General features: G+C 38.3%; 1 protein-coding gene across 1 annotated transcript in view; it reads left to right on the top strand.

Moving 5' to 3' along the window:
* Positions 1–22989, top strand: part of LOC127380466 (macrophage mannose receptor 1-like) — a 31310-nt gene extending 8321 nt beyond the window's left edge. The window contains exons 9-30 of the mRNA XM_051609412.1: positions 719–832; positions 1560–1675; positions 2463–2611; positions 3004–3203; positions 3476–3597; positions 4325–4412; positions 5075–5219; positions 5677–5712; positions 5801–5970; positions 6793–6860; positions 8347–8447; positions 9265–9407; positions 10803–10917; positions 12069–12217; positions 13706–13808; positions 14634–14866; positions 16387–16552; positions 17577–17729; positions 17978–18094; positions 18611–18778; positions 20684–20725; positions 21157–22989. Of these exons, the coding sequence (XP_051465372.1) occupies positions 719–832; positions 1560–1675; positions 2463–2611; positions 3004–3203; positions 3476–3597; positions 4325–4412; positions 5075–5219; positions 5677–5712; positions 5801–5970; positions 6793–6860; positions 8347–8447; positions 9265–9407; positions 10803–10917; positions 12069–12217; positions 13706–13808; positions 14634–14866; positions 16387–16552; positions 17577–17729; positions 17978–18094; positions 18611–18778; positions 20684–20725; positions 21157–21401 (2943 nt within the window). The 3' untranslated portion in view covers positions 21402–22989. The remainder of the gene's footprint in view (positions 1–718; positions 833–1559; positions 1676–2462; positions 2612–3003; positions 3204–3475; positions 3598–4324; positions 4413–5074; positions 5220–5676; positions 5713–5800; positions 5971–6792; positions 6861–8346; positions 8448–9264; positions 9408–10802; positions 10918–12068; positions 12218–13705; positions 13809–14633; positions 14867–16386; positions 16553–17576; positions 17730–17977; positions 18095–18610; positions 18779–20683; positions 20726–21156) is intronic.
* Positions 22990–23074: the final 85 nt, after the last annotated feature.

The raw sequence follows: 23074 nt of genomic DNA, 5'->3' as shown, positions 1-23074 counted from the left end.
CAGAATATCTTATTTTGGAGGGAGACTGGAAACCAGATGTAGGAAGGTGTATGATGGTACACTGCACCAAGACCTGGTTAGTGCTGGAACAATTATGATAGATCTCTTGGCTGGAGCTGGTTGAAGTAACTCATCATCCACATTCAATATGGCTGATCATAGCTGTGTCGTATGATTCTTGGAGCAAGGATCTTCTTACGTTTCCCCTAAAATATCTAAAATATAGGTTTATTTGAGCTACTTTGGAGCCTCATCTTACTGGGGACACAAAAAATTAGGTACAAAAAATTCCATCTTGTTTTATACTCAGCATAAAGTGATATCGTAATATAGAAAATTACTTAAAACATTTTTTTCATACATTATGTTTAATTTATGCAGCATTTCCTGGCTGTTGTCACCTGGTTATATAAATATAATACAGTAATATAATATAGTATAGCATATACCATGCTGATGAGCATAGGACAGAAAAGTGTGTTCCCTTCCTGCTCTCATCAGCCATTGATACACTCAACCTCAATTCTCACACCTCTGCAAATATGTGACCCTCTCTGTCTTTATTATGTTCCCTATTTGGGGGTTTTGGAGAAAGCATCAGGCCAAGGAAGAGAGCTGAAAAACTTCAGCCATAGGAAGAGGGAAGTGTTCTCTCTGAGGATGGTGAATTTTTCTCTAGATTTCACTCCTTTTTGTGGTTTCTTCTTACCATCCTCAGGATGGATCCTGGGCTGATAGTTCTTGTGAAACAAAACTTGGTTACATCTGTAAAAGGAAACCTTTGGAAGAAGAATCAGGGGAAGCTGAGGTTACTTATCCAGGCTGCCAGAAAGTGAGTTTAAAACCAAAGCAGTGAAAAGTTGTTGCATTTTACTTTCACTCTCGTGATGGTGAGTATCACAGAAGTAAATTATTTTGACTCTTCTTGGTGGAGCCCTTGAAAACTGTTAATTCATGTGTATGGATACTTCTCAGACCAATGGGAAATTTTAAAATTTATTTAACTAAAATACAGATCTACTTATTTTTTTTCCTCCCTTACATATATGCTTCACTCAGCTCTCTCCCGGTGCAGAACCAGTCACTTTACCCATAAAAGCTGCTTTCTGCAGAGCATGTCAGTATTTTTTCACTATGTAACTCACTGGTCTTGGGTTCCACTAAGATTTCTTGTTTCAGTCAATCTGTCGCAGAAGGCAGGAGTATTTGAACTGATTGTTTTTCAGATTGTAGCCTCTTGCAACAGCTTCACTTAGACCTGGGGAAAGCAGGTCAGGCTTTACACAAGGAGCTGCAAAGTGGCTGTGGGCCTGCTTGCCGGCTCCGCATCAACCACAGCTCACTGCTCGCCAAGAGCCCTTGTGTGTCCTTTGTCAAAGGGCAAGACACAGAGTTCTGGTTGCAAAAGCCAGATTAGATTATCCTCATCTCTACTTCTCATGGCTTCTGAGATTAATTTTGACTTGGGGCATGGTATTAATGGGGCTTTTGGGAGCATTCTGTGCTGTGCTGCACACTCTGACAGCACCTCTGTGCATCTCTGCTGTTGGCACTGACAGGGCTGGGTGAAGCATGGCTTTTACTGCTACTCCGTGGTGCAGCTACCAGAAATGTTTTCAGATGCAAAAAAAATCTGCGAAGAAAGCAAAGGTTACCTGGCTACGGTGACAGACAGGTATGGAAACATAATTCTTGTCCTTTCGTATGCACAACCAAGATGGAAGGACCAAAGAGAAATCCCTCCTTACTTTGCAGTTATTCATAGTGCTTAGTGTGACACCACTGCTTTGCTGGAAAATTTATGCTAGAACTGAAGGAATATTACAAAATACATCAAGGTCTTATATGTCTGCAATACAGGCATTCAACCATTGCTACTACATGCTTGCATTGTTTTTGACTCCAGGAATTAAGAAATTGAGTCAATGCCCCCAAAAAACCTAATTGTCAAATTGTTTGAAATGCATTCGACTAAAAATAAACAGATAAACATGAAACTATTTGTATCTTTTGAATTCAAACTCTCCAGCCTTTTTTTTGACATGGGCGGATATGGAAACTGGTTCTTTTTAGAATAAAAGTAGATTTTTTTTCCCCAGAGGAACAAGATTTAAAGATCTAGATCTTACCATAAAACTCAGCAAAACACTGTAGCACGTATTTATACAGAATGAATAACATGTACGCACAAGTGTTGTTTGGCTTGTGTTCTTCATTGCACAATAAAAAAGGAGAATAGAATCACTCTAAGTTCTAAACATCATTTATGTTACCAAAATATAAAATAACAATTAATTTGCATAGCAATTAGAGTGATAGAAGTAATTATACTCGCTTCCGTCCATTCTAATATTTTCCCACATAACAGCAAATCACCTTAACTTTGCCAGATTTGCCTGTTTGAAGAAATGAATAAATTATGATAAAGTGTGATACATCAGCTTGGTACTTATTCTTCACAGATATGAACAAGCTTTCTTGACTTCTGTAATTGGATTCAATCCAGCAAAGTATTTCTGGATTGGTCTCTCAGACACAGAGGAAGAAGGGATGTTCAAGTGGGCCTCTGGGGATGCAGTCACCTTTACTCACTGGAACGCAGGAATGCCTGGTATGTGCCACAGAGTTTCTGTTCTGGATTCCCAAGAAGTAAGGGTTTGAAAGCTAAAAAGAGGTTGAAAAACTCCTCTGGCATGAAGTGGCAGAAATGACAGTGCAATTTTCCATTTGTACTAAAGGGATTAAATCAGGGGTGGTGGTAATTCCTTCCACTAGACCACCTGTGTCTGCATGTGTCTGTTGGTATCCTTTGCTCTTTGTTGTTGGATGGTTTTGAGAAATGATTCGTAGTATAATGGGTTTTATAATTTAACTGAAATGCACATGAACTCCTCTGAGCTATCCAAACCTAGTGGGGGTAGGTCATGCTTAAGTAAGCAGCATATGCTTTGAGAAGATGCAGCTTTTTATAAACAAGGTTTAAAAATTTTATGTTTCATGAAGGAAAGAAATCAGGCTGTGTGGCCATGACAACAGGAACTTCAGCTGGATTATGGGATATTTTGAACTGTGAAGAAAAAAACATGTTTCTCTGCAAGCAGCTGGTGGAGGGAGTGACCCCCCCTCCTCCTCCAACGACGACCCCTCCCCCATCGTGCCCAGAGGGATGGCAATCCACTACTCACAGCAGCTTCTGCTTCAAAGTAGGTGCTTAATTTCTGATTGTAAACACTTGTCATTTCAAATGAGAATATAGTTTGGGTATGTACGGAAGGTGAATTTTACCCAGGCTACCTGACAAGTAGCCTGTGGGAAAAGCAAAGTTGCAATATTAAAATTTGATAATTATGGTTGCATGATTAAACAATAAGTGATAAAACTAGACACCAGGAGACCAGAAGAAAGATAGAAGCTGAGAATTCTGTTACTAACTTTCTGTAATACACGTTACTGGAAAAGTCTTCATTTTTAATAGATTTTTCAGGAAGGAAGGGAGAAAATGCAAACATGGTTTGGTGCAAGAGATTTTTGCAGAGCTATTGGAGGAGATTTGGCATGTATCCACAGTGAAGAAGAACAAAACCTAATGGTTGACTTGTAAGTATCCCTTGTTTAAATATAGGAAAAAATAATTAAAAATTACCTTTCTGAAAGACATAAAGGAATTTTGGGGACCAACTTCAGCTTTGCAAAGATGGTGTATATCCTTGCAAAGTGGCAAAAGGAAATGGGTAGAGAGAGGTCAGCAAACAGGTTTCTTGGCAGGCTTTTGGAAAGGTGGTGGTATGTGTTGAAGTAGCCTGAACTTGCACAAAAATGAAAAAGGATCATCAGAATTGGTTTCAACTGAGTTTAGTTCAAGGGGATAAAGCTCATCTTTTCAGCTCATTAGTAGCTGATCAGTAGATGAAATACTCTTGTTTAAGGGAATAGTTTGTGTTGCTTTCTTTCCTTATTTAAGGGAAAAATTAGGAGACTAAGGAAAGCATGACCTTTTGATGTTCTTATACAAATGTTTAAATCAAGCCTGTAAGTACAGACAGGTCTGAATTAAGATGCCTAAGCTACTTGGTCCAACTATTTTCATTTAACCCAGTATTTATGAACTCGTGACATCTGTGATCCTTCTCATGAAGCTCTGTGTTTCACTGCTTCCTGCCACATGCAGTGCCAGTGTGATTTTCTCCACATGGCAATTGCATAATTGCTTCAAATGACTGTTTAATATGTTACTTCAAGCATTAAAACTCTAATAATAATGTAATGATATATATTCTCCTCTGTTTCACACTGGTTCTGCTTGTCTTTATCTGCATTCATTCAGAAGGGAGAATTATCATCACTCATCTTACTGGATGGGTTTAAGTGCCTTAGAATCTGACGGTGGATTTGTATGGAGTGATGGCTCACCAGTGAGTAAATAACTTACTGTTCCAGCTTTGTGTCTAATTTTCCATGTATATCTTGGCAGACAGCTCTCACAGCTCCTCCTATACAAGCCACAAGTGCTTATAAGTCTTTAAACCCGTTTCCTCTCTAGGAATTACTTTTTTAATCTTTTGATAGTTCTTAGCTATAGATAACAGTATGACATTTAGCGTAATTAAGCAAATCTGGTTGTACTAATTTCTATATTCTAATTTGTCATTTACTGTTAGAAACAAATGTCTATGTCTACACAAGTTAAGCTTTGTTGTCATTGCTGTCTTAAGGCCCAAGTCCATGTGGTAGCACTGATGGATTTTCTCAGGTTGAAACATCAGAGTAAGAAAACCAACCCAGGGGCAGAGGAATAGATAATTAGATAGATGCTTATATAAATCTTTCTAGAGCTTGACAGAACTTAATCTCTCCTAACAACAAAGACAGCAACAACTTCTTGCCTTACTAACATGGCTTATGAAGACACAGATGAATAACTATGCTAGGCAACGGCCTTGTCCTTCTTAGAAGGTCTGGCACCAAAGCACAGGATGGATCATGGAAATAAATGAAGTACATACTTTAACATGATGGTATAAGACAATTGTTTAACTTTAAAAGGAATAATAACAAAGCTGTGTTTCCACCACAGGTAAATTTTGAAAAATGGGCAAATGGAGAACCGAACAATTATGATGGTAACGAAAAATGTGGCGTGTTTAGTAATTACAATTATATGATGTGGAATGATTTATTTTGTGAATATATGCAGGACTATGTCTGCCAAATAAAAAAAGGTAAGAAAATTTTCACCCTGAAGCAACTTTTAGAAACAGATAATAACATCCTTTCCAGGTCAGATCACATTATCTGCAAGTATTAGAGCCAGTTTTGCCATCAAGCACAATGAAACATTTAGTATATTTTAGTTTAAATAAAAGTGTTAATTAATCCATAAGATACGTGTGTACATTTGGGATGTATACACAGAGCATTGAGGAAGTGAAATACAACAGGGTGACTTTGGGCATGACTTCTGTAAGCTTAATTTGGGATCAGCTCTAATATGGTATTTTGCTGAGTGTAACATTTTTTCAGATATGCTAAGATATTCTGTGACAAAAATAAGCATACTGAGTAACCCTTATAATTAATTTTATTACTTGAAATTAAAATGCTATCAACTGTATAAATATATTTGATTGAGAGATGTCTGAGAAAAATGTTATACTCAGATATTGATTTATATTGCAGGAGCATCGCTGAAGCCAGAGCCTAATTCTACATTCAGTAAGTCTTGTACTTCCAATAACAGAAATGAATGATCATGCAGTAATGTTAATTTCTACTACAGACTGCTTAATGTTTTACTTTGCAGAGTATGAGTATGTTGTTAGTGAAGATGACTGGATAATATATAAGCACAAGGAATACTACTTCAGCAAGGAGCGCGTGCCTATGGAAAAAGCCAGAGACTTTTGCAAGAAGCATGGTGGTGACCTTGCTGTCATTGAGAGTGAAAGTGAAAAAAATTTTGTTTGGAAATATGTAAGAAATATGTTTTACTTCAAAAATGAAAACAACCAAACCTGCTCTGTCCTGCACTGAGGCATCTTTTTCAGCTGGCTTGTGAAATATTGGAAAGTGGTCCCCATCTTAAAAAAATATATAAGAAATCACTGCCACCTTTCATGGATTTGTCTGCTTAAGAGCTTTACCATAATACTTTGATAAATTGCTACATGTAGACAAGTCCTCAGCTTCTTTTCAAGAACGTGTTTAGGCTGCCGTTTTCAAAAACCTGGCTCTGTTTAGCTGGAAGGCACAGGTACTGAGCATGTATTGTTTTCCAGCTCATTTTCTTCATAAATTTCAATATTTATTATCTTTTTTTGTCAAAACAAATTTCAGGTTTTTATTAAAAGATTTAGGCCAGAATATTTTCTAATAGTAAGAGAATAAGCTTCTGATTATATTATCTTTTGGAAATAATTTTATATTATTAAAACCAAATTTCCTCCACATGACTACTAAACTCCACCATTTGTAGCCTTTTCGGCAAGTTCCCATTATGTTTTCCTAAAACTCTTAAAAATATTGCTTTATTTTTTAGCTTGCTTTAGAGCTGGTTCTTATCTTCTTAACATAACTTTTTGCTCAATTTATTTTTCATACCATTCTGCCTTTTTACTTTTTTTTTGAAATTTAAATATTGGAAATTTGAGGAAAATTTTGCATTTTGCAGTTGAGACACACAATCCCAGCAACTCCCTACAATACAACTCAAACTAAAGCAGTTTTTGAGAGCCTGCTTATTCTATTTGAAATTTGTTTCTTTGCTCATGAAAATTTTTACTTTTTGGGTTTTAGGCTTTCTACAAGGACTGGGGAAATGGCTTCTATATTGGCTTAAGTGTGAGCCTTGATAAGACATTCCAGTAAGTAAAAGCAAATTAAGTTTGTCAGACTCCTAATGTGAATGATCTTTAAGGTCCCTTCCTACCCAAACCATTCTATGAATATTTGGCATGGTTGTCTGCAAGAAACTGTTGAAGTTCAATGACTGACAAAACCTTCCTGCAGCCATGTCTGGATATAAAATTTAAAAATGCAATTCATCTCCTTAGGGAAACACTCCCATCATATTTCCACTATCTATTTTTCTTTCTTTTGGCTCTATACTCTGTTTTTGTGTTGTGAGGCTGAGATGTTCACTCACTGTCAGTGCAGAGTTATCCCGTTTTCCTTGTTAGATGAAAGGTAAAATTGATTGGAGATCTCTGGCATGTTCCAGATGGTTCTTGCGAAGGTTACTGAATATTGAACTGATCAAAGGAAAAAAACAACAACCCAAACCCTGGAATGCACACACGTTATACTTCACTCTTCTCTACCTCCATCCCTGCCCCTCCTTCCCACTTCTTTTTAAAGTGCTTTCTTCTGGGATTTGAAACTTGGTCCGGTGAGCTTCACTCTCTTCATTTCAGCCTTTCTTGGCCCCAAGCCACAGAGATTGGATAGTTTCATCTCCTGGAGCTCCTGCTTTCTACATGTCATCCACCGCTCGGAAAACACTGTTGCTTGTCAGTTCTCCCTTACTCCCTCACTAGGTTCATTTTCCTCCCTTCTGGATGATAGTATTGCTCTTTGTCATAATATTAATTCACCCAGACTGTTTTCCTTATTTGACTCAGGAGATTTGCATGTGGAAGCAACAAGACATCCTGTTGAATTCCTTATTTGTAGTTTACTTGAAAAAACATATATCTGGTTGCTTAGTCTCCTAAGCTGGGAAAACACTAAATTACCCTGGACCTTACGCTATCTGAAGGCTCTCAGTCTTGGCAGATTCTCCACTTGACTTTCCTCTTTCCAGTACGCTGATGGTTTTTTCACTTTTCTCTTGGCTACTTTTTTGAGAATAAATTTGTGGCCACCAAACTAGGAGATGATTGTGGCACTACTGAAGCAATAGCTGTATAATGTTAGAGATATCCTTTGTTTAACAAAATGGTCCCCGATATGTGGTTCAAGACTCTTTCATAACCTACAAGATGTTATACTACTGCTTTTGGACCCAGGAAACTACAAAAAAAGGCTCAGGTTTCTGTTTCTGCACTCCAGAGAAAGCTAGGTCCAGTACCACACTGGTGTTTCCTGCAGGCTATCAATCCTCAGAGGCCAAGAATGGCTGGGACCACCAGCTGAGATGATTTGTTTAGACCTTGTTTGGGTCAACAGAGTAGGCAGTTGATATAAAGATATTTTTTACTAATTCTATGTGGAGGGTCTTGGTTTTCTTTTACCAGAGAACACATTTGTAAGCTAGGATAGAGGAAAATACAAAGATCTAATATGACCTTTACAAAGAAATATTAACTAACTCAACTAAGAATTGTTATTTCCCCAAATTACTTTTTTTAGGTGGATGGATGGAACTCCAGTGAACTATGTTGCCTGGGCTCCAAATGAACCCAATTTTGCAAATAATGATGAGAACTGTGTGATCATGTATACCCAAACAGGTGGGTGCTGCAACACTATTCAGTCTGCACAGTGGGCATAAGCTTGGGACAATAAACGCAAATACCCTTTAATACAGAGAGTTGAAAGTAATTGTGCTTAAACTAGCCAAGCTCTTAGTCTTCTCTGGAGTGGTTAATCTCTTCTGCTTGCAAACATTTCTAGTCTCAAAATGTATAGCTGAGGTGATTTTCCTGGACTCTGTTAGAGATCAACAAAATGGCGTGAACATTTTTACTGAGTAAATATGTCTTGTTTTGGAGAGCTTCCTTAAATGAAGATGGATTATGTCCTTAACTTCACTGAATTATAATGACAGTATCTCCATAAGGTGTGATTAGCTCTGCTGTAGATAATTTCCTTGTAACTGTCTGCAGCTAATGAAATTAATCCCATTTTCTAATTTGTTCTTCATCTGTCATATGCTTAATGGGAGAGAAGATTACAAAACTCGGGTAGTAAGGTAACAAAGGCAAAGTACTGTATTGTAGATGGAGTGATCCCAGAGATTTTACAGATCTTAGGGAGGTGAATTAAGCATTTGAGCTGAAACTGCCCTTTGGAAATGCTATGGGTTTTCAATATGAAAATATTTCTATTCTCAGAAAAAAAAATTGTATTCCGAATTTTGCTGGTAACCTGAATATTTCTAAGGAACATACATGAAAAATATGCATAATATCTGAGAGGAATAAATACAAATACAGTCACCAGTTCTACTTCCTGCAGTGTATTTGCTTGAGGAAAGAACACTTTTTATCCCAGTCCTAGCTGCATTTATTTTGTTGTTGTTGTTGTTTTGTTTTAAATGGCTTTCAGGTACATGGAATGATCTCAACTGCGGCAGTCTTGAGCTATTCATCTGTGAAAGGCTTAACTATACTGTTCGTCCAACTGTTGCTCCCACTTCACCACCACCAATTGGTGGGTGTGCAGAAGGCTGGCTCCTCTTTGATAACAAGGTGCAGTATGAAATGTCAGTAGATTGTATTTTAAGAAGAGCAGAATCACCACCATCTTTGGTTCAGTTTTAAGGTGGTTGCAGGTTCTCTGGTTGTCATAAAATACGTTCTGATTGTGTATATTTAAAGACTCAAAAAATATGATTCCTGGAATAGAAGTTGTAGCCTGTCTTGCAACCACAGCAGTTATGAAAGAGGTCAGTCACAAGACATAGAGGGAGAAAGCTTCATCTTATATTTTTCTAGTGTTTAGGGTTGCCAAGCTCTCAAGCCACCAAGGCATCTTTCCTTGAACAAATTAGTTTTTTTATATAACTAAATACCTGCTCAGGTTTTTAAAAATTCAACTATAAGCTTCAGCCCCCTTTATTATGTAAGATCACTCAGCCTTCTCAAAAGACAAAGTTTCAGGATAAGGGAGTGTTTAAAATCCGTAGATTGTCATCAATGAACCTCTAAAAGCTGTAAAAAAACAGTGTATGCTGTTGAGAATACACCTAGCAGTGAAGATAATCCTTAATTACATTGGCTCATCTAGCTCCATCTCTCTTCCTTTTGGCTAAGACAAAGTATGATTTCAGTTGGAGCTCCTTTGTTTGAGACAGACTGGCTGGCTTCTGTCTCCTTCTCATTCCTCCCTTCTCTCAGCCCTGGGGAAAAGAGTGATGAACTCACAGTTAGTTCCATTTCATAGTGCTCTCTCAAGCTAAAATATTTCTTTCTTCCTCACCAACTTGAAAAGGAGTTTCCAGAGGTTCCATCCTTGAGTCCTCTCCAAGTGCTTAGACACCACTTCTGACTCTCATGGAGCTATATCCCTTTTGCCCAGCTCTTTCCCCAAACTGCCTCATTAACTTTTCAGCTTTAATCAGCACATTTAGGTTGCTTGACTCTGACAAAGCTGTCTAATGGTATCTTGGTTAAATCTTCTACATCATATTACAAGAAACAATAAATTCATGGTTTTCGTTGTAATGTCAGAACCACTCTGTGATTATCCTGTGAGAACCAAATCTGATATGACAAACAGGGTAACAGAAGCTGAGATGTTTAGCTTCCATAACACATCCTTGTCTGTTTTCTGAGATCTTCTTAGGCATTCCTCCCACAAAGTCACACCTCAGAAGTGTGCTCAGAAACCTTAAAATAATTTCTGTTGAAATCATTAGACTGATATATTCCCTCTACTAAGTGTATGCTAAAATATTGGGGTTTATGCTAGTTTTCTAGTATAGATCTTCTCTGTCATAAAGACCTAAAGACAAGCTAGAACGGACTGTTAAATCTGCTAATCTCCCTTTTTGATTAAAATATCCAGTTTGTTCCAACAGAGATGCTTTCAGCAGAATTTATAATGCCATCCAGTTACAAATTCAGCTCACTTCTCTTTTTCAGTGTTTCAAAGTATTTGGCCTTAATGAAAGTGATACATTGACATGGCACGCTGCAAGGAACAGTTGTATTAAATTTGGAGGAAATCTGGCTACTATACCAAGAAAAGAAATGCAAGGTATAAAGTACCAATGTTTTGATACTGTATATATCAATTAATTCCTGATACCTAGATTAAAACCAATGGTATAACTTCTGCAATGCCATATTAATATAAAATCATGTTGAATGAGAAGTTTCACCTTTGGAAAATGCTTGTATAGGTTTTAGTGTTCTTGATTAACTTTTAAAATAATAGCTTTGAAGTTGACATAAGACATACAAAGGAATTAATACTGTTCAGATATTAAGATTTTGTATTAGAGACTTGTCATATAATAAAATGTCTAAAGTTTAATGTTTTCAAGTGTACATGTAAAATAGCACATGGAGTAACACCTAAAATAAATCACTGTGCACCTTGCTGCTGAGCCAAATGCTGTGGGTGTCAGTAGAGTACACATCCTTAGGCAGAAGAAGGCTCCAATGCTTGAGTTCTAGGTTCCCCCTGTTCCCCTTGCTCTGCTGGACCTCAGCCTGCTGGCCTTCTTGCTCAGCGTGTCTTTCAGTGAGGCTTCATGTTTGCCCAGGAAATTTAATGCCTAAAATCCTGAGGACAAGGAGCATCTCCTAGCTCACTCCATCAGTATTTGTGGTTTATGATTTTTCCTATAGAAGAAGAAGGACATTCTTTTAGTGGAAAGTCAGACTGGGCAGGAGCTATGAGAAACAGCACATGGCCTTCCAAAAAGCTGAGATCTCTGTACACACGTACTTAGTTATTAAGTAGTTTTGTGTTATGCCTGTTTAGAAATTAAATTATTGTCTGGTTAATAAAGAAGTTACCAAAGAAGAAAAGGGATTGCATGGTTTGTAGGCTCATATTCTGTGTGTCAGGGCTTACTTTATTCATATTAATTTCTGTAATACCATTAAAACATTTTCCCTGCTTCCCCAGACAGTGAACAGCACCAGAAAAGTGTACACATGAATTTCTTTAAAATTTTTGAAAACAATTTTATGTATCAAAATTTTCCCATCTTTTAATTTGTAAATACTTTTTCCAACTTTACGATCTGATGACTGTCTATTCTTTTTATTTTTATCATGATTGCAACCTTATTAAAAAAACAAACAAACAAAATGCATCATCTAGGCACTCTCGAGTCTGCACTGTTGGACAAAAGTGCATTCAGTTTCCATCCTTGTTCAATTTTTCTTTTGCTTCAGCTTCTCTCATGTCCCTCTTAAAAAATGCTGCAACAGATGCTTGGATTGGACTGAATGACATAAATCAGGAGCACAAATACTTATGGACAGATGGAAGCCCAGTTTACTACACAAATTGGGCAAAAGATTCTCGAAGTTATTACAGTAAGGTAAACACTAACTTGATTATCACTTAAACATTATAACTTTGGTAGTTTGATAAAATGTATGTAGGCACACATGTATTTTTATATAAAGTTTCTTTTATGAGGATTTTGAGTAATCTTGCTTTTTTAAAAGTGGAGTAATCTCTATTCACACACTTTTTCAGCTTCTGTTTTGTCATGAGTCTGAATGAATCCAGACAGAGGTTTGGGAGCACTATGCTAAACTCAGACAAGTGAGCAATTTCCCTTGCTTTACCATGACTGATCAGGAGATTCGAAGAAACCATTAACATAGCAATAACTGTATAATTTTGGGACACAGTGAATGTTATTTAGACTTGACTAAAATGTTAATCTAACTGCTTATAATTACATTTCTTGGCACTAAGTTTATAAAGACAAATGTGTTGAAAAAATCTTCAAAAAACAAGGTCTCTGGATCTTCCTTTCTTATTTGTGTCTCTTCTGCTTGCTTTGAAATTTCCATCACTGCTATGCTATTTGATGTTCAATGGCAAGGCAAATATGAATGTTAATCAATAACTGTGAAAAGGCTAAGGTAGAATATTTTACTTGATAATACTTCTTCCTACTCTTTTGCTGGCTTTACAAAGTTGCTCTCTTTTTCGTAACATAATTGCTTTGAGTCCAGAGAAAACAGGAAGGAATTCTGTGAGGTCCAGATTCTGCGGCCATCTGGGCTATAACTGGGTTTTGGGATTTCCAGAACTTCCTCATCTCAGACACGTGTACGCTTTCTGTAGAAGGCTGTGCCTGTTTCCCTACACAATTTAGTTCCCTTATATACCTTCACTTGCACCAAGGCCTGAGCTAATGCCCCTAAGGAGGCTTAGAGGTAGCATGGGGTTAGGCTGATGTGAGGTGGGGAGACCTGCTGCCTCCTGCTATAGAAAGCCAAGCAGCAACTTCTCATGCTGGAGGAGGCAATGGAAGAAGTTAGAAAACACATATTTCAGTGGAAAAGGATTGGGGGTTGTCCCTCACAAAAGGCTGTTGCTGATTATTACCTCAACATTACTGCACTGTGATGACAGCTTTGGGTCCTGGTGCTGGACTGGGGCAGGAAGAGGGTTTCACCTCTCCAGGGGAGCTTCAGTGGTAAGGAGAGTTTCCCCATAACCTCCAGAAAAACAGCAACAGAGCTGAAATGTCCTGTGGGCCAGATCTAGCACATGCATCTCTACCTGCACACACGTGTCTGTAGAAAGATTATATACATACAGATAGTTCCAGATGCTTCTTCCAGTCTCTGTGCTGTGCTTTGCAATTCTTGCCATCATCCAAGTACAAACTTTCCTAGGGCTGAGTTTTAAATGCTTATGGGCTTTTATATATATACATATATATCTCCTTCATATTATATATCTGTCTGTGACTACATGTGACAAGCATGTCTGTATACCCAGCAGGAGCAGGAACATTTCCTATCAATTCACAGATTTTTTCCTGTTAATCCCATTTCCTGTGTAGGTTGACTGTGTCTTTATGAAAAAGAACCCTATTGAACAAGCAGGGAAATGGAAGGATGAAGAATGTAAAGAAAGCAAAAGTTACATATGCCAGAAAAATTCTGGTGAGATTTCTTTTACCACTTTCTAGTACAGCTTATTTATTGTGGTTAACTCAAACTGGTGTTCAGAGTGACTTTCTCACCATCATCTCAATTTTAAATTAAATTAATCTGATGATGTCACATGTGCTATGGACCATTTTAACAAAAGGAACACATTTCATTTTTTGGAGAAAAACTCTTATCATTTCCTATTTTAAGGACTAGACCAGTTTTAAAAAATATTAAAAATCTATGGATAACCAGGCATTTTGCTATTTCTGGTGATCAGGAGGGAGAGTAAAAGAACAGTATTATGTCTTTATATGAGCAGATTATTAAATACCGACATTCTACTGTTATACCTAAAAGTACTGCAGCTTCTTTGTTTTGAAAAACTGCTCTGTTTGATTTCCTTTACACTCTTACTTAGGCAATTTCGTCAGCAGCATTTACATCCCTCTGCTTGCTCATGGTGTGCTCATTGTATCTTATTCCTTGTCAGATATACAGCAAGTGCTAATATATAATGAAAAAATGCAGGGGAAATAATTGCCTTTAGTGTTCTACACAGTTCCAGTATGCTTTGGGAAGGTCTAGAGCTTACAGGGGACTTTCCTGGGGGTGATACAGATATTTATAATGAAAGGTCATTCTGACAAGAATTAGAAAATTTTGTCACAGAACATGAAAATCTGGCTTTTGTCACCACAGTGCTAGATGAGATGCTTCCTAATTTGTTATTCCAGTCTCTCTTAATTGCTTAGTTAGCATACTAGATCTTCTCTTAGTGTATTATGTATAGCCGATACAAAGGGTCTGACTTTTCTTTTTGTTTGTTCCCTACAGACCCCAAACTGCAAAACTCTCAACCCGTAATTCCGATGTTTGGCTTTAACAAGTATGGTGATGACCACTATGCAGTCATCAACTACAAAATGAGCTGGGAAGAAGCAGAGAAGAACTGCCAAGAGCAGCTTGCAGAGCTCGCCAGTGTTTTGGATCCTTATGTTGATTCTTACCTGTGGTTACAAATAGTAAAGCATGGGGAGCCTGCCTGGATTGGTTTTAACAGCAGGATGGTGAGTCCATCAAATGCTTGTGACAATCATACCACTACCCTAGATCAGCCATATTTCTGGCTCAGAAGTTGACAGGATCCACTGCTGTGGGTGTTGTTTTCTCCCAAGTCCTGTTGGTCAGACCTGTGAATGTCTGGCAGCCATCAGAGGCTTGCTGAGACACCTGACTTGTCTGCATTTGGGGGTTCTACACACCCAAAGATGTGGCCATAATGTAAGTGAGAACTGCCACAATCTGCATTTTAAACACCAAGGATGTAGCTGCAGTAGAGAGTGGCTTCAGCAGTGAAAGTGGCTATGAAGTTTCCACTTCCTACACCTACCACAAGCTGATGCAGACACATTGTGGAGCACACCACAGAAACCACTTATGTTAAAAATAGCTTTTTCTTTGTGAGGTTATTTTAAACCTTGTTTTAATTTACAGCCTAGCACCGCAAGAGCTTGTGCTGAGCAACAGGGAAAGTGGCAAGGTGTAGTGTAGAGACAGCAACGGGGACACCTTAGGCTGGTTTTTGGAGCTGAAGCCAATGCCCTGTGAAAGCCCATCAGCCGACTCAGTCAGCAGAGTGGAAAAGCCTGAAAGGGGAAGCATCTGCTAGATGCATGTAAAAGGAACATGAAAAAACATGATGCAGATGGATATTTGTGGAACCAGGGTTGTGAGGAAATCAAGAGAAGAGAGGTAGAGCCAGAGCATGGTGGGACACAGGACTGACAGTGGGCACAGGTGCTGAAGTAAGAGGAAACAAAGCCGAACTTTAGTGAGAGAAGGCACTGGGAAACCCGAATTAGACAGGAATCTAGGATTCCTGTTGCAAAGGACTTAAAAGAAAAAAGGACAGGAAAGAAACTGGAACAGAGAACTGGATGGAAGCCTGCCTCCAAAGCTCATAGAAAGAAGGGGGTAGGCTGTGCTAGATGGGGTGACAGGAGCCATGGCTGTGACTAATGGTGGTCATCCTCTGCCAATAGTGGTGAAATCTGCTGAAAAAATAACAAGCTCATCTTACCTGTAGTAGCTAGAAACTGTGTCAACAAGGGTGGCAGAGATCTGTGGTGTGTGGTGTGTGCATCATCTCCAGGGGAGCTTCTGCTTTCTTCTACTGCTTTCTAAATATATAGTGGAGACTGTGTTAGAGGAACGCCAACAAAATAGTTTCTCTGCAGTCTTTTTTTGATCTGTGCATATATGTGGTCTCCTTCAATAAAATCTTCAATTCTCTACTCACGGTTGTTACTGCAGGGCCTTTTGCCCGTCTGCTGCACGAGGAGATGGTGTGAACGGAATAACATAGGCTGTGTACTAAATAAACATATGTAGGACCATCACCCTGGCTACTGTGGAGAGTGGAAGCCTGGGCCAGACTGTCATGTATTCATGACAGAGAATTAATTCATTTTGTGTGAGAAACTGATTCTTATGTTTCCTAACTTTTACATGCCTGCAAGCGCAATCTTAATGTTATTTCAAGGTAATTGTTGTGTGTGACACAATCTTTTTTGTGATTTCCTTTTAGACTCATGGCCATTACAAATGGTCAGATAGACAGAGAAGCAGATACCATAACTGGGCCAGTGGAGAACCAAATAAGAACACAGCCTGTGTCTATATAGATTTGGATGGGTTTTGGAAGACAGCATCTTGCAACGAAACATTTTACTCTCTCTGTAAACAATCTGATGGTAAGTTGTGAATGGGAGAGATGTGATTTGGGACACTGGAATTTAAATTCCTGGCTTTCTTTGAATTCAGCTTTTCCACATATGCAAAGATTGTGATAGATGGTGTATGCTGTGTGATAAACTATTGCTTTTGTAAAGGAAGAAGTCCCAGGTCCAGTCTGTCTTGAGTGATTTCCAGACATTTCATTTTACAGGCCAATCAACACATCCACATCATGAAGAAAACTGCAACACTTCATGCTACGAGCAATAGATCTTTTCTGCAACCTTGTTTGTCAGGAACTGCAGACTTGATCAACTTTAACTATACCAGTTATATATTATTACATTTTAAAGTATCTTCTGTAATATTTAGAGATCAGAAAATTCCGTCAAGGTGGCAGATGAATCAATTAATTTATATTTGTTACAAGTATAAGATCCTGGGGAGCTTCTATTGAGCTACTTTAGAGCTCAAATATTACATGTAATTTTCAAACATATTTCAAATCATACATGAAATTTATGATTTCTGCACCATACTTCAAAGCAAATTTTCTGTTAACTTAAGCTCTGCTTTGACTGTAGTCAAGTAATGCAATAGGCTGCTAATTATTCTTTTTCATAGTTTAGGACGTAGGCACAAGGGCAGGTACAAATTATTTCTCTGACTGCTGACCTTGCTACAAAATGGCTGGACACAAGCCACTGGATTGCGGGGCTGTGGGGGAGTGTTGGGATCCTTTAAGTATACTGACTCATTCCTCACTCTGTTTCACAAGTTTTAAGTGACAATTGCCTTGCTGGAGACAATTGCAGCGTGACTGGAGTAAGCCTTCTTTAGCAGATTGGAGAACCAGCTCCAACCAGTATAGTTTATTACTACTTCACCATAATTAGTTCCATCTGTTATAATTTGTTAGGTCTATGAGATAATCCTTTCACTGGAATCACTGTGAAATTGGTAGGGCTGAAATGTGGTGCAAGAATACATGTTTCTCTTGGCTTTTAAAACCCCACTGAAACCTGTGTGTCTCCTTAATAGAGGTAATCCCCAGTGAGCCACCACAGCTTCCTGGCACTTGTCCTGAACCAAAACGTGGTAGATCTTGGGTTCCCTTTCGTGGTCACTGCTACTATGTTCACACCACTTCTGAGGAAAGCTGGCCAGATGCTTCCATGGTGTGTATTCAAATGGGTAAGTGCCCTTTTTTATTAGGATATTTTACAAGTTGTATGTGAGTTTGCGTTTTTAATCCAGAAAAAAGAGATAATACATAGATGTGTATGTATGTAATTAAGCTGCTGCTAATTAACATTTATTATCAAGATTTTCTATTATAGGAAAAAGTTGATCACAAGACCTGTAATCTTTTTAATGAGATAATTGATTTCTCATGGAAAATATTGATAAAATGGTATGTAATATTGAATTGATATTTTCAGGTGCTTCTCTGGTTTCCATAGAAGATTCAGCTGAGCTGAACTTTCTCTTATATTATTTGTCTCCACTTGGAAATGAATTCAGGAAGTTTTGGATAGGATTGTTCAAAAATATTGAAGGTAACTATTTCACAATGCATGCTGAGATGAAAATAAATACTAAAATAAAATAAATACTAAATAAACAGAGAGAATACTAAATAACCCTAACATTCTAAGTACTAATACTAACATACTAAATATTAAATAATCAGAGAGAAATAAACTGTTAAATTTTAGTAGCTTTTCTGCTAAAATACTTAAAATATAAGCAACTGAGAGGTCTACTCCTTTTGTATGTCAGGCACAGGTTGAGCCCTGGGCAAAGGCTTCAGCTAAAAGTCCTTGGGCAGCTTGGGCATGTCTTCCTAACATCACTAACAGCCACGGCCCCAAAGGCTGATGGTGTTCACTTTCTCTGTGCGCATTTACTCTTGACACACTCCCATCTAAACATCTCTGACTGTTAAAAGAATGAGAAATGAGCCCACTGTGATGCTAATTTAATCAACTAATAAGTTCCATATCCAATGTCACTGTGCCTGGTAGACTAGAAACTATTCCCTCTGTCATTCACTCACTAGTTAATACTTTTAGGGGAATGGCTATGGACAGACAGAACTGCAGTAGAATTTGTCAACTGGGAGGAAGGACAGCCTAAAGCAATTTTTGATGAACACTGTGTTTATATGGATATCTCAAGTGGAACCTGGAGGAACTATTACTGCTCTGTTGACCACAATTTTATTTGCAAAATCCCCAAAAGTAAGTTCTGAATTTCTAGTGCATTGGGTTATTTTAGAAGTAGTAGTTAATGTACACGAAGCACAAGTGATTCTGTACTGGGTAGGCTTAATGTATTGATGTTGTTTTGTGTGCATTGCATTAAAGTCAAGAGTAATTTCTGTTAAGGACAAGAAGAAGCATGTTGGAGAAGAACATGCCACTGTTTCCTCCTTTTATTTTTAAAGCATTGAATTCTTGGCATTTGCTGTACCCTGGGGTTGGGGAGAACATATGACCTAGTGGTAGTGGGGAGAAAACTCAGTCACTATTGTTAGAGTGCAAGGGGCAGTAGATGATGAATAGATGACTAAAGCAGTGCTGAGAAGAAAACCAGATGCTCTCCTGATAGCTAAGTTGAGGAGCAGCAGGGCAAAATCACTGATGTCCTGCAGAAGGAGGGCAGGTGCTGCTGGTGGTGCCGGTACCAGTGAAGTGTGATGGGTTCTGCTGGACAGCCCAGCAGAAAGTGTCAAGTGAGGGTGGGCAATGGGATTCCACTAATTTCTCTGCTGACACCAGCATAAGGAGACATGCCAAGACAACCAAGTAGCACAGTACATTTAGTTTAACATGGTTCCTTGTGGCCCTGTGTTTTTTTGGGTGTCAACCCATGTGAAATCTGAATGTGTCGCAGGCTGGAGTGAGTTCCCCTCCGTGCACAGCAGGGTTGCACAGAGCACAAAGAATGTAAATCCGCACGTGTGCAGCTGTGAGTCACCCTATACACACAGATCCAGCTGTGTTTGCATACAACAGCTGGGACACAGTTTGAAAGATGCCAGATTTGCTATTGGCAAACAGATCCACTACTCAAATATCATAGATGTAAAGTGGAACTTATTGAGTTTCTGGCTTGTGGATCTCCAGATGTTGGCAGGTTGGCCATGAGCTTTGCAGGACCCAGGCAGCTAGTCCCTGCAAGCAATTAACTGAGTCACACTCCCCAAACAATGAAGAGAGGAAGAGGACGTTACCTAAAATTACAGCTTAACAGCTTCTAAGTAAAATGTGCTTTTAATTTTTGCAAGTATTAAAAAATGAGTTCTTCGTTGTGAAGTGTAAACCCTTACACTGTGGAAGTGTAAAAACATTGTAAAAACATTGAATATCTGAGTGTCCTTTTAAAAAAAAACTAAAACAAATTCAAAGCAGTTAATAGTGAGACAACAGGTGTTTTTCTGGGATTTTTGTCAAAAATTATTTTAGCAAGAATATTTTATAGATTCAACCTGAGTTGTCAGGGAAAATGTTTTCATATATTTTTCATCTCCATGTACTGCGCTCAGCTCTGGGACCACCAGCATAAGAAAGACATGAAACTGCTTTAGTGGATCCAGAAGAGGCCCATGGACAGGATCAGGGCTGGAGCACCTGCCCTAAGAGGACAGGCCTGGGAGACTTGGAGTTCTTCAGCCTGGAGAACAGAAGGCTCCAGAGTGACCTTATAGAGGCCTTCTAGCACCTAAAGGGGGCCTACAGGAAAGTTGGAGAGGAAGTCTTTACCAGGGAATGTAGTGATAGGACAAGTTTCAAACTGAAAGACAGTAGGTTGAGATTAGATATTAGAAATTCCTTTCTGTAAGGGTAGTGAGACACTGGCACAGGTTACCCAGAGAAGCTGTGGATGCCTCATCACTGAAAGTGTTCAATGGCAGGTTGGATGGGGCTTGGAGCAAACTGGTCTAGTGGGAGATGTCCCTGACCATGCAGGGGAGTTGGAACTAGAGGATCTTTAAGGTCACCTCCAAACCTAACCATTCTATGATTCTGTGTTTATTTAAAATTTTATAGGAAAGCAAAGTAAAAATGATGTATGCAATATTTATTTAATCTTTGAATAGTTTCTTCTAAACTGGTTATAATACACATATGTTTATTTTAAAGTTGCTGAAGTTGAGCCAACCCATGAGTCACATGCCTATAATGGTAAGTTGATTTCTTAGAAGCACATGAAACTGAAATTTCAGTAAGTTTATAAGCATGTATTATTTACAAGTGAAATTGTGTCCAGAAAATTTTAATTTAAATAGCAGTTTAGCTGTCATAGCTTATTTTATTTTAAATCTTTTTAAAAGGTAGGCTCTTCTCTCAAACTGGATGTCTTATTTATAACTTTTTTTATTTTGCTTTATGAATGATGTACTGTGCTACTAAATAATACTCCTTTTAAAAGGAACATAGAAGAGATTGTGCTCAATTTTGCATTGTCCTTCCAGAACATGCATAAATTTTAACTGCTGTTATGGTTGTTCAGTACTTTTACAGTTCACCCAGTTGGCTTGCTTAGGGAGATATTTGTTGTATGCAACAGCAGTCTTTGGCTATTTGTAGTAATTGGTCTGTTTTGTCTTTCACAGCATCAAAACATGAAGCTGCTGCTTCATCTGCAAACAGTTTAGGTGGGATGATTGTTATACTGATCTTCTTTCTGCTAACAGGAACTGGTCTTACATTCTATTTCTTCTATAAAAAAAGACGTGATCAGCAAACAGTTACGCCCAGCTTTGACAATGCCATATACCGTGGTGATGCTGATCCTGGAACCCATGAGTCAAATTGTCTTGTGACCAATATTGAAATAAATGAGCAGGCAACAGTTTAATAAGCAGAATAACCTTGGTCCTGACTTTGAAAGGAATTAGTGTTGAAATACAAGAATTCTTAAGGCAAAATAACTATCTCCGAAGCAAATTCTAGTTCATTTTGCACAGGATGCTTCATGCTTTCTGTACTAGTAGGAGTAAGAAATCTTGCAAAGCAGATCCAGAGATCCGCACACAAACAATTGTATCTGGGAGAACTGTTGAGCATACACACCTACCTGGAGTTAAGCTCCATGAGTGAACATGCTGGCAGTTCCAGTCTCTGTAAAGGTCCAACAGCACTTTAGGCACAGGAAGAACCATGCTTACCACAGGCAACTGTGCCAATAAGCTCCTTAGCATATTCCAGAAAGGACATCCAGATCTGTAGGAATTCTGAAAATGTCACCCTTGATGTCCAGAGCAGACTAGCAGAATTGCACAGATTTGACAGGACATCCAAGCTCACCTGATGAAGGCTCCTGCTCGAAGTAGGACCAGCTCTCTGCCTCAGCCAGGCAGCCTGCTCTAGTGCTGGGAGTCCACATCTTTCTTTTGCTTCTGAGGTACCCACAAAAACCCTTCGTGTTGCCTGTAACATCTGATTTAACACATTTTCCTCCTCTGTGTATGACCGAAAGGAAAGTGTAAATTGTTTTTCTTCTGCTATAATTCTGTAACATAAGCATAGAAAGAACAACTATAATATGAGGTTTGAAAGTGTTGTGAATACAAATATTCTGTTGTTTAAATAATAAAATAGTGATCTCAAAGTGTTCTGGAAAAGGGGGACAGGAGAATAGGCAGGATGAATTAAACTTTATACCTGAAAAATTTACATACTTTTTTTCTGGAAATTTCCAATACCAGCAAAGATTTTTTCCTTTTTTTAGGCCATTTATTCAAAGCCTAAAAAAACTTAAGATTAGAAAGTCTTTTCTGAAGTTTAACCAAATTCCCCCTTCTAAGTCTGTTTTAATCCTTTGAGTATCATTCCAGAATTGCATCATGACCAAGGTGATAGTGTTGCATGTCATATTGGACTGCTGATATATCTTCTGTGTTCAGAAACCCTGAAAATATCCAGTTGGTTCACAGGCAGTTTTATTTTTATGTGCCTTTTTTTTTTTTTCACTTTTCCAGTATATTTTGTCAAATGTGAACAATGAAATGACTCAAAGCTCTAGTCTAGAGAAGACCTCTATTTAATTTGATATATTTTTATGTTTTAATCTTCTGACATATTTTAATTGTGTTTAAGTTAAAATATTTTGTGTGTGTATGCAATACACGTAAATAAGTTTTTATTCTACTTTGCTTCCCTTTGGGAATTAAAAGGCTGGTTCTAAATGAAAGTTTGTGTGTCTTTATAAACACAAGAGAGAAGAGAAGGCTCCAGAGAGACCCTGCTGTGTCCTTTCAAAACTAAAAAAAGGGGCTTACAGGAAAGGCAGGGACAAATACTTTAACAGGGCCTGTTGTGATAGAACAAGGGGCAATGGTTTTAAGTTAAAAGAGGGTAGATTTGGACTAGATACAAAAAAGAAATGTTTTACAATGAGGGTGGTGAAACACTGCAACAGGTTGCCCAGAGAGGTGGTAGGTGCCCCATCCCTGGAAACATTCAAGGTCAGGTTGGATGAGGCTCTGAGCAGCCTGGTCTAGTTGATGTCCCTACTCGTTGCAGAAGGGT

Source organism: Apus apus, chromosome 2, assembly GCF_020740795.1.
Source record: "Apus apus isolate bApuApu2 chromosome 2, bApuApu2.pri.cur, whole genome shotgun sequence".
NCBI classification, from domain to species: domain Eukaryota; kingdom Metazoa; phylum Chordata; class Aves; order Apodiformes; family Apodidae; genus Apus; species Apus apus.
The sequence above is the reverse complement of the archived record's forward strand: the minus strand, read 5'-3'. Positions and strand labels throughout refer to the sequence as shown.